General features: G+C 40.6%; 1 protein-coding gene across 2 annotated transcripts in view; it reads left to right on the plus strand.

Moving 5' to 3' along the window:
• CHCHD6 (coiled-coil-helix-coiled-coil-helix domain containing 6) overlaps positions 1-12,086 on the plus strand; it is a 116,314-nt gene that overhangs the window by 3,926 nt on the left and 100,302 nt on the right. For both annotated transcript variants that reach the window (XM_040076726.1, XM_040076727.2), the window contains exons 3-4: positions 238-292; positions 1,542-1,668. In XM_040076726.1, the coding sequence (XP_039932660.1) occupies positions 238-292; positions 1,542-1,668 (182 nt within the window). The remainder of the gene's footprint in view (positions 1-237; positions 293-1,541; positions 1,669-12,086) is intronic.

The following is a 12,086-nucleotide window of genomic DNA, read 5'->3' on the forward strand; positions in this document are numbered from 1 at the left end:
TAATAACCTCACATAGAAGTGTTCTGTAGCATTGTTTAATCAGTGTGCCTGGTTGAAAATTATATTGTTGGTGTCTCTGTTTCATAAATTCAAACTCTATCCACCAAACTTAAATTTTCTTGACTTTTTTTTCCTCTTGATGAATAATATGAAATTCTCCTGAAATGTTTTATGATGTGATGAAGGACTACATTTGTAGTACTATTAGTTGTCACAGGTTTCTCTTCTCCTTTCTAGGAATTCAGCCACCAAAGGCAAGTGACTCTGCTGCGGAGCATGAGCTCTACCGGAGGTGAGGTGAAGCTCTTGAGAAAGACAATAGTTTAGCTCATTTGGGAATATACCTACGTATGCATATGTCTGTGTTTTACTTCAGTCTGAGCATAATGAGTGTGTGTTTGACAGTGGCTGAACATGAGCCAGCATGTGCCCAGGTGGCCAGGAGGGCCAGTGGCATCCTGGCTGAATCAGCAATAGTGTGGCCAGCAGGACCAGGGCAGTGATTGACCCCTGCACTGGGCACTGTTGAGGCCGCAGCTCAAATCTTGGGTTCAGTTTTGGGCCCCTCACTACACAAAAGACGTTGAAATGCTGGAGTGTGTCCAGAGAAGGGCAACAGAGCTGGGGAAGGGGCTGGTGTACAAGTCTCTTTGGGAGTAGCTGGGGGTGTTTATACTGGACAGAAGGAGGCTCAGGGGGGACCTTATGGCTCTACAACATCTAAAAGAAAGATATAGCCGAGTGGGGGTTGGGCTCTTCTCCCAGGTAACAAGTGACAAGACAAGAGGGAATGGCCTCAGGTTGTGTCAGGGGAGGTTTAGGTTGTGTATGAGGGAAGATTTCTTCACAGAAAGGGTGGTCAGGCATTGGAACAGGCTGCCCAGGGAAGTGGTGGAATCACCCTTCTTGGAGGCATTCAAAAGGCTTGTGGATGGGGCACTCGGGGGCCTGGTTTAGTGGTGAGCATAGTGGTGTTGGTTTAATGGTGGGACTTGATCTTTTCCAACATTAACAATTCTGTGATTCTATTCTATGATTATGTTTTAATGCCTCAGAATCCCCTTTGAAGCCTTTTCCAGTTCAGGGCTGCTTCTCTTGGTGCTGTTGCTGCATGCATTTTGTGTTTTTTCTTTCCTGTTTAAGAGCCAAAGAGCAGCGCTGTCAGCTAAGCTGACTCCTTTTATCATTCTGTGTCCCTTGATCTTTTCCAAAGCAGTGTCTATTTGGCTAACTGCTTCCTATTTTCACTGTTTTAAGGTGATAATTAAGTACTTGATAGAGCTAAATGTAACTGAAGTATAAGCATATATGGTGCTGTGTTTGCTGTTGTTTCCAGAGTTGTACCTCACTGGAATTGCAGGTCATATTTAAGTTTGTTGGGATTTTGAATTCCTGCTGATGTTGGAATCGTGAGCAGATTTTGTGTCAAATAGATTCTGGATCTGTGTTTTGGCTCTAAGCAGGGGTACTCTGTGACGAGCCATGACCCTGTTGCCGGAAGTCTGCTGCTGACCTCCTCTCTGCTTTTGTTACTCCTACAGGTATGAGCAAGAACAGGCACTGGTCCGAGAGGAGTTGCTCCGGCTGGCCAAAAGAGAAAGGGAAGCTGCCAGTGAGGCCAAGGAAAGGAACACCATTAATGAGGAGAGGCGGAGAACAGTCCAGCTGGTGAGTAACAAAGCCCCTGCTGTGTTTCCGACCTGGACAGCCTAAAATGGCTCTGCTTGAGCAGATTCATTTAATGTCACTTGTGTGATGAGCTTAGAAACTTGGATTTAGGCTGAAACACTCCTCACCTAACATCACTTAACATTTGGCTCACAGTGCAGCTGCAAGCTCCACTTGCGGCATGTCACTCTGTGCTGCCAAGGCATGAACAACGGCTGTGCTGGGGAAGCTTTACCAGTGGCATGGAGTATGGTGTGCGTGGCCCTTGTCTAGCTACAGAGAATTCTATTGAACTCTCAAGTGTGTGAAATAAATGTTTCAATATATACAATATCACAATCTGCTGACCTGATGTATCCTGAGACTTTGCTCTGTTTTTTTTCTAGGATATAATTGTGTATGTACACAAATTAATAAAAGTAATAATGTCTTCCTTTGTTTGAGTCTTTTATAGATCTGGTAACAGAAGAGCTGTTACAAAACTGTCAAGTATTGTAATCTTTTGAAGAAGGTCTAGGATTGATTTTTAGGGATCAGGAAGCATAAACTCTTTTTTGGACACGCCACTGGTTCCCAAACCAATTGGTTCTTGCCCAGCAGGCATACTTACTTTTGGGGACTTCTTGCTGCAGCTTTTACTATTAGTTAGGCACCTTGGTGTTGTCAAGAGGACCTACTGGGTTGCTGTTATTCCAGTGCTGGGAAGGGCAGTGCTGGAGGCAGAAGTACAGTGAGATGAGGATAAGTAGAGCAAAAGGTTTCTATCAATCACTGCTTTACACTGGGATTGTCACTGGGGCTTAATGTTCGCATGATACTATTTTATATTATTTTATTTTACATACTGCCATTCCTGTGGCAGTGGTGTACTGCCTGTAAACAGTGCAGTGTCTTACTGGAACTCCCACTTTTTCCTGACCTGCGGTGGTATCAGGGTGTGACAGCCAGGTGGGGCCATGCTTTCCACAGTGAGATGAAACTGCCCATTCATTTAGACTGTGATGTTAAAGCTTTATTGCGAGAACTAGACTTGTCCTTGCCTGGTGCATACTGAAAGGATGGTTTAGGGAAAGGACAGACTGGAGAATGGATAGTCTTTTTTGTGGTTCTTTCATCCTGCTGATCTGTAGCTTAACCGATGTGTGTTTGAGTTAAGCGAAGAATCATATGAGGTTTGGGGTTTTTTTCTGTATGTTGAATGCTAACAGGCCTGGCTTACCCAGGCAAAATGTGAAGCATTTAGAGGTTATAATATAAAGGTACTTTGGGGGACTGAATAAATAAAATTTATATAAGAATGGCAACAGTGGTTCAAAGAAAAGGTCTTTATAGCTGTAGTCCATCTCTGACAGTGATCTCTAGCAGCTGCTAATGGAAAGCATCAGAACAGAGCAGGTATATAACAGTATTGCCCACCTATAATCCTGCAAATTCTGATGTTCTAAGACTTAAAGGCTTTGAAAGCAGGAGGTTGTATTTTCACTTTGGTGGTTAACAGTATTTAAGGAAATTCTCTTCTGTGAATTGGTTTGTTTGTGGTTTTGGACCCAACTGTACTTTGTCTCCATGATAAAATTGGAATATGATTGGATCAGTAGGTGTCTGAGATTTCTCTCCTAGATAGAAATAGCTTGTGAATGACTGCTGTGTCGCAGGAGATTTCCTCTTGGCAGATTCTGTCCTCACCATGGAGTGTGTTGGATCATTGCTGAGCTTCAGAGCAGTGATGTCTAAGGCTGTTGCTCTTCTGCAGAGGACATCTGGGTCAGAAGCTGTGGTGTTAACTCTTTTCACTAGAAAGAGAATATTCTCTTTATGAATGCAATTAACTGGCTTCTGTAAGAGCAAGGGGAAGAAGTTGGTGGATTTGTTGTCTGGTCTAAAAATGTAGCTTTGCCCGAAGTAGAGCCCTACCTTCCTACCATGGCAGGTGGAGTGTAATCCTGAGGAAACGTGACTAGTAGAGTCACGCAATGTTTGTGAAATGCCAAGAGGACAGCTCTAAAATGAGTTGGGACCTGACTGCTCTCATACAAAAGGTGTTCTATTCTCTCAAATACCTTTTAATCCTGTAGTGTTGCATACCCAGATATTATGTGCTTGATGCTCTGTAAAAATCTGATTAGGGTCCCCTTGTGGTAAAAAGTGGCCATGATGTGTTAGCCCAGAATGTGGTGCAAGAATGAGTAACTGTTAAATTTCATTGCGCTTTAACTATCTCTTTATCAATCATAAATTCAGGATCCTTATAAAATGGGATAGTCTAGTCTGTCCTTGCAAAGATGGGGGCGTACCTATTGTTTATCAGCTTCTAGATATCTTCCTAAACAGGAACTTTTTTGGCCAGACTTAAATTATTGGGATCCCTCTGAGTCTTGCAGATACAGATTCCTTTTGGGCATGGTTACCTTATTGTATTGACTCAATCCTACTCAAACCATGTCTGCCTTTTGTCTTCTAGTATTATCCTCCTTTATTATGAATAGGTCTTGAGTGTTTCTTGCTCTTTGGTTTTTTTAGCCCCAGCAAATGGGGAAAATACTGGATATGAGCTGCTCTTTCATGTCTTGTGTCAATTTTCTCTTTCAGGTACAAGATAGTGGAATTCAGGGTACCTAGTGGTAATCCAGGTGCAGAGAAATGCAAAGGAAATTATCTGCTTACATCTATAAGAGAAAGACTCCCAGGGTTGTTTTTGTTGTTATTGTGACCTATTGGGGAAGTGAGATTAAAGATGCTGCAACTCCCATGAATGAAGTAACAAGTGAATAATTTGCTTCTTAAGCATGACTTAATTTGGTAAAAACTGAAAACCGTGCCATTCAAATTAGAAAGTTTTATTCATTTTTTTAGTACTTGCATTAAGATCTTGAGCTCCTCTGTGCCCTTAACATTTCAACAGTTCAATAATCAACAGTTCGGAGATTAGTAGCCCTCTCCAGTACTGTTGTCTGCAGCAGTGCTGGAACATTCTCCTGTAACCATACCTCTTGTATAAATCCAAGTACCATAGCTGTATTTTGAAGTGATTTCTTTGTGATTGTGCTGAATGTTGCTTGTCATTTAATCTGTTCTTTATGGCTTTCACTCACTAACTTTTATTATTGGAAATATTGCTATAAGCACTTCAGTGTTACTATGTAGTACACACAAAGAGAGGGTGGACTAGAATTAACCTTTGATATGGAACTTGCTGTCAGCTTCTGGGACCAGTTACTTGTTTGTTTATGGGGCAGGGTGCAGATTTAAACTTACAGTTATTTTGTTGTGGTTTGTGTGTTTTGTTTTGCTGATTTTTTTTATCCTTGAAGTGTACTGGTTTCAAATGGGACTTAGAGTTAAGTACCTGTGTCTTGTTTTGCATTTTTATCATGATCTTTCTTTTTCTTTTAATGACTTTGAAGAAGGTACTTAGCTTCTAGATACCTTCGGTTTTGAGTAAAACTCCTTACAGTTTTAGTTTAAGAAGCAAAAGAGCTCTGTAAGTAATAGTGCGGCATTCACTTTCCTCTTAGACTGAATATGGATTTTTTGATCAACCCTGGGGACTGGCTCAAATGGAAGCAGTCTGCTAAGCTGCTGTAGAAGAGCTCTCCCCAATTTGTATTAGTGGTAAAATGTTTTATTTGTTTGTGCAGCAGTGCAGGATCATGGTGCTGAGTAGACTTTTTGAATAATTTAATGCTGTGGCACTTGCAACACAACAAGGATTACATGTACAGTATTTCAGAGCAAGGCCAGGGCGTTTAACTAATGCTGGTGCTGTGCCTTAAATCTCGTATGAAATACCCAAGAATTAACACAGCTATCTTTAAATCCTTTTCTATTTCTAGCATGAGAAACTTGCAAAGTTGTCAGTCTAAGTTATTTAATTGCTTGACTATATTGTGAATAGTCTCACCGTTCCCCCATGTGAGAAGTCTTTCCTTTTCCATTTCCCATTAATCAAAACATCTTCCCATAACTTCTCAGTTCTTTCGGGTTTTTTTTCCTCCTTCCAACTAATAAAGGAAACTTAGCAAACAAACTGCTCTTTTTCCTCCTTTTTGCTTTTGTAATTTCTGAAGGTTGAGCAGCATGTGTGGCATATGCATTGTGAGCCTCTTGAAGCCAGTGACTCTCTGTCTGATGGTTTTCACTGAAACCTTTAAGACAAATCAATGTGGAATGGGAATGGATAAAAACAGAAGTCAGCTGGGGGCGGGGGGAGTAAACGTGATTAAGGGAAGACATCTCATTACTACTCTAGAAAGGGAGGATTATAACTTATAAAATAGGAGGATCTCATTTAGAGGCCATGTGCACTTGTGTTAGCAGGACAGAAGGAGAGCAAATAGAATAAATGAAATTAATACTTTGAAAAGAAGCATTACCCGGATTTGAGCATTGAGCTAATATGATTTGTGTAAAGCTCTGAAGTTCTTATCTCCCCATTTAATACCCCAAAGATAATGGCTTTGTCAGAGTTATTGACCAAAAGTCATTGTCATCTTCCTTCTCACTTTGAAAGAATGAATTTAGAAATGGGGTGATGGTGGGACAGACTCTGCACTATGACCAGCTGTTTCAGGCAAGACTGACGGGCAGTGGTTGCTGCGTGAAAACAGACTGGGCAGAAAATTTGTGATTGCTAGAAAGTTTATGCAGCTGTCCATGATGGATGGCTTGCTATTCCCACTGTTTCTGATCATGCTTTCTTGCTGGCTTGCTGGATGCCAGCTTTTGCTTTCTGGCGGTTCCAGCATTGGACTGTTTTGACTACCATGGCTCAAATGGGCATGAAAGGAAATACAAGGATATGGGTTTGTTTCTGGTTGCTCTAGTAGCTGATTATAATAGGTAATATGCTGTTGAATTCTTTCAGATGATTTCTTGCCCGGATATAATCTCTTTGTTTTTCAGAGCCTCTCATCTCCTCTTCTTGATTCAGGAAAGATGGGATGAAGGAAGAATGCATGACTGGGAATGCTTTTGATCAAGCAGTGGGTTTTGATAGCAGTATCACCTTGTGAATGCGGCATTCAGAACTCTTGGGCTTTGCTGTGGACTTTGAACATACTTTGGACACTTCCACCCTTGATTTAGTGTGTATTGGGCTGCTGACATTTTAACTGGTATGTTTTCTTCTCCATTTCAAAGAATGTGGAGGTAAAACTGCTTAAAATTGCTGAAAACAGCATAAACAGTCAGTTCATAGATTGGTACAATGGAGGACAATTTTGGTGTTAGTGAGTGATCAGATACTTTTTTTTTCACTTGGTAGGGATGGAGGAATGATCCAATCAGCCCATTTGTGGAAAGTTCCTTTTATATTTCTGATAATTGATGAAGCTTTAAGTGAATCTTGTGGGGTCTTTTGCTGTGAATTGCCTGCTGTTGTTGATCAGTGTCAGCTGCAGATCCAGCTGAGCTGGTACTGAAGATAGTTTTAGAAACTCTGCTGAACATGATTTAGTTTGTTAAGGCTTTCATTTACTTTATGATAAGCTGGGGATCAGCTTCATCCTGGCTGATTAGCCATAGGTAAGCATTCCTAGATTAACTGGGGTTTTGTTGTGCATAATCTCCTACCATTGTGACAAGCTGTAGTGACTGGATGAGGCTCGGCAGTAGCATGATGTTTGTTGGAACTGTGACAGTGTGGAGCCGTCAGTGAAGTGACACTGCTGGTTTCGAGGTCAGGTCTCTATTGTCACAACTTGCCTTTTTTTTTCTCCTTGTTTATTTGAGTTGATGTAATGAAAGGTATTGATTATCTCTCTGAGCTTTGCATTATGGTTTAGAAACTGCTCACCTCAGGGACAGTTGATTTGGTCCTGTTGGCTATACAGCTAAAACATAGCACACTGGGCTGAACCCTTCCCTTTCTAAAGTTGGAAACCTGTGTGTAGAAAATAGGTTTGTTCTGGGAGGCAACATGGCTAACACATGAGTTTTGGTATTTTCTGGCTTTTTATTTTCTGTAAATACTTCTTGACTTAAGTTTTTTTATGAGTGAGGCAGAAAACATTGATTGGAATCTGAAAGTGTGGAGGCTTGTTTTAAGTAACGGTGGAAAACTTAAGAAAAAACCTATTCAGTTTGATTTTCATTGATGTTGCAGTTGTTAGCAACAGGTATCTATATATGTTTACGAATGATACCTTTATTTTTAGATTATTTTTTATGTTTTCTTTAGAAAATAAGTGGTGCATTTAGTTATTAGAATCCTCGTTCCTGCCTACAGTGTGGGTGAGACCAATTGCGGGGGCAGCACCTCCTCATGAGCATGGTTTGGCTCTTTGCAGAGCATTCACAGGGGGTATGTCAAGCACCCACACCTGCCCTCAGTGCCTGCAGAGCCAGGTAGGGTCCTAAATAGGTTAGCAAGAGTGGTGGTGTCTTGGGCTGGAAGTTGCAATGCAATTGTTTGTGATTGCTCTCACTAGTTGACAGCTAATTCTTTCACTAATTGAATAAAGCTGCCTTTTAAATATGTTGATACAAATGGAAAGATGTATTTTTAGGTTTGAGACTTAATGATTTATTACCAAATATTGCAAACTATTGACAGGGGGATTTAAATAGCTTTAGTCCTTGTGCCTTGTATCCCTTTCATTCTTGCCATAAGACATTCTTCCAGACTTTCTTCTGAAGAGAATATATGAGTATGTGGAGACTTTAAAATTAGTGGTCTGTTATTCTGTAGTCTGAGGCCAGAACATCCCTCCTTTTCCCTACAATTGGGCTCCTCTTTGTCTGCTACCCTCTACCATAAAAGTGGGTATATTTCTTCAGTGAAAGAATTACTTAGTGAAACCATTAAAATATTAAACATTTAAGGGATCCCTGTAGAAAATGATCTTGAAGTGTTAAATTATGGACTTTGGAAAGGTTTGCATTAAATTTAAGCTTGGCATGGTGAGGATCTATCTACATGTCTTCTACCTCCAGCAAGCTAATAACTTGTGTTCTCTGGAGCATCAGTGAGGTCTAAATTTAACTAAAGCAATTTTGGAGAACATGCACTGCAATAACGGCAGAAAGTAAAAGCACAGCCAATGCAAAAGAGAGCCTCCTCTTCTCTTGAGAGAAAGAGGTGTTACCTGGCTAAGGCTAAGATTCTACGTATGTACTGCTTACTTTCCTGCTACTACTTCTCTGATTTGTCAGACATAGCATTTTTTAACAACTTCTAATTTTTGCAGCTCATCTTTTATCTCCTGACTGAGGGTTAATTTGCGTTTGGAGAGTTTTTGCAGATTTCTGCAGCTGATGGTTGTTTGAGCTTCTCATTTTTGTAGTCTCTTGAGCTCTAAGAGACCTTATCACAAGGTTGGTCTTTTTTAAAATCCAAGAGCTGTGACAAATTGAAGTTGTCTGTGGTGCTGCCTACTTCCCCTTTCTTGCCTTCAATTTTCCATGCCCATATTTCACGCTTTTTTGTTTGTCTGCCAAGTTTATATACTCCACAGAAATGTCTTCAAGATTCATTAGTTCTGACTTAGGGTTACTGTAAAGCCATTTCATCATTTAAGAAGTAAAAGATAAGATTAACCTTCATTTTCCCCTATGTATAACTACAAAATATTCAATTCATAAAGAAATAGGTGAATAATATGTTGATATTTTTCTGCAACTGGTCCAACGAAACTGGTAGTGAGTCTTCTTATTCCACTCTCAGACTACTGTGGAGTAGTAGAATTCTGCTGGAATTTACAGATTGAGGGGGGGATAAACAGCACAGGACAGGCCCAAAGGCCGTTCTGTATCTTACCTGTTCCATGGTTCACCAGCTCCTCCATGCACTGTGGTGTCCCAGTTGGAATCACTGCATTCCACCCCTTCATCCACATACAATTTCACTTTCTGAAGTGCAGGTAAATTACAGATTAAATTAGCAAACTGTTCAGATGATAGCAAGGTTCTTAATGGGCTGGAATGTATTTGGGTGACAGCACCTGTCAGTGCACAGCGCAGCTGGCATGGGTATTCCAGTGGGTTCCAAGGTGCCAGCTGCTCGTGGTAACATATGGGGTTCTCAAGCTGCAAGAGCCAGGCCCAGCAGAGCAGATGTGTCCTGGTCAAGATCATGTTTCCTCAAATACAGTGTCTTCCACAAGTCCCAGTACAAAAGGCTTTGTTGGATGATATTAGTAGGTCAAACCGAGCCTGAATGGTGTCTGAGTAATCAAAATAAATAGTGATGTAACTTTTTATTTTTCACCTTAAAGAACAGTTAAAGTGAGCTGATACAAAGTTTCACTGAGGTATTTTCCAGTTTGTTTATTCCCTCTGCCGCATTAAGGCATCCTCAAACCTGCCCAAATTTGCTGATGTTTATTTTAATTCTTGCTTGCTTCCTTCTTTCTCTGTCCATCTTTTTACTTGCCCAAAGCTGCAGGACAGTTTGCTCCTGCTGTGTCTCCTTGTTGGTGTTATCAGGCAAGTGTGCAGCGGGTGAGATTGCAAACGCCACTGTTCTCTGGGATTCTAAGCATCAGACAATGTTTTACACGGCGTCCCATTCTCTAGCTGGCTGGTTGGACATGATGTTGGTACCTTATCTTCACGCTGACACACACTGGACATTAATAGAAATACATTGCTGAGGCACATGTGTGGAATTTCAAGCAGCCTTTCTAGCTGTGCTTTAGATAGTCTATTGTGTGCTTAACCTCTTGGAAGAGGTTTTGATGAGAAACGCACGATGTTAACTCTTGGGTGGCTGGGTGGACTCTCTCAGAATTTCTTATTATAGTCAGCATAATGTCCTCCTGATTGAATGCTGCTTATGTGTTTTGGAGTTTCAGCAGGTTTAAACTTATCTTTCTATGACCAGCATTCCTCCTTCCTAATGCAGATTTTTAGGGAAGAAATAGCTGTGTTTTGCACATAAGGATGAGGTAGAAAATATGTTGCTGCAGAGGGAACTGAGTTGCCAGCACTCTTATGCAGCTTTGTCTAAAGTATGTCCCTGTATTATTTTTGGCTCTCTGGTTGCTGTACATCAGCTAAAAAAATGACCTGTATGCAGCTGCTTCTGTTTGCCAGGAATTCTTTCTGCTTTTGGAGCGCATCAGAATTTTTATTGTTTCCTTTGTACTGTATCTGTATACTTTCTCTGCTGTTTGCTATGACCATCTGCAATTATCTGTATTATTTATGAGTGCTGAGTAAAAAAAGACGGAAAGTGGGCTTCTTAAAAGGGACTTGTACTAAGGGAAAGGAAATGAGCTGATGACTTTGATTTTTAGACAATGAAAATGGAACGCCTGCAAATTCACGAGGAAGGGAAGGAATTAGAGTTAGGTGTATTTCTTTTTCCTTTCTGTGCATTACATAGGGGATTTAGAGCCCTTTTAGCCTTGAAGACTTTGTGATAATGGGCAAACTTGAAGGATGATACAGTAGGAATCAAGTAAAAATTGATCAAACAGATGAGCAGGACTATGTATAATTACAGTCCAAAAGAAAAAAGCTTAAAAAAAGTTTAATATTTACTTGAACAGAACATTAGACTAAGGATACATTTGTTAAATAACCAGTGCTCTTCCACTTAGGACTGAGAGCTTGCCATTTACATTCACTGCATCTTCAGCCTAATGCTTTTGCCGTAGAAAAAGTGATTCACTGTCTGGTAGATGATTTCAAGCCCTTTACAGGTCCATATCTCTTCTTTTCTCTCCATCCTCTGAGCAGAATGGATTTGTTCCTTGGTTCATCTTGCTGTAGCTGTAATAGGTAGGCACTGTCAAGCTGAGACTCTGGCTGCCCCCACCCCAGCTTCTGAATTTCCAATACACAAAAGGTTTCTTAAAAATGCTCAGCTGAAGACCTGAGTAATCATTCATTTTTGTATTTTCATATGATATTCTCTCCTGGTTTAACAGCTAAATGTGGAAGAAAGGAGATTGGAAATAAAGGTATGTTAAAAAATGCCAAACCCTCAAAACCAGCAAACCACACAAAGCAGCACCCTGAAAAAAACCCCAAACTAGAAAAACTCCCCCCAAAGCAACAACAATAACAACAATCACAGTATCAGCTGAAAATAAGCTTGTGTGTTTCTTAAACCCTTTTTTGTAATTTTTCAGTGTAAAAGAATTTTGTTTCGAGCACAAAACTCGAAATAGCATGAGGGCTTTAAACTGCAAAGCCAGCTACAGTTTTAAAGATAATGAACATCAGTTCCAGACTGTAGTTTTCTATCGTTTAAAAAGTTGTCTCCCTAGCTGCTGTACTGTTTCCTGTCCAAGACTCAGCATTTTGCAATGTAATTTTTTAAAGCTGTGTGTTACTGGAGGTTATCATAGAGTTCTATTAAAAACCTGCTTCCCGGTGATTTCCTGTTAAAGTGTGATCTGCAAAAAGAGGTGGTTCCATGGTCAAGTAAGATTTTGATACCGTTCCTTTCCTGGGAACGTAAGTGGGATGCA

This window comes from Hirundo rustica, chromosome 12, assembly GCF_015227805.2.
Source record: "Hirundo rustica isolate bHirRus1 chromosome 12, bHirRus1.pri.v3, whole genome shotgun sequence".
NCBI lineage: Eukaryota > Metazoa > Chordata > Aves > Passeriformes > Hirundinidae > Hirundo > Hirundo rustica.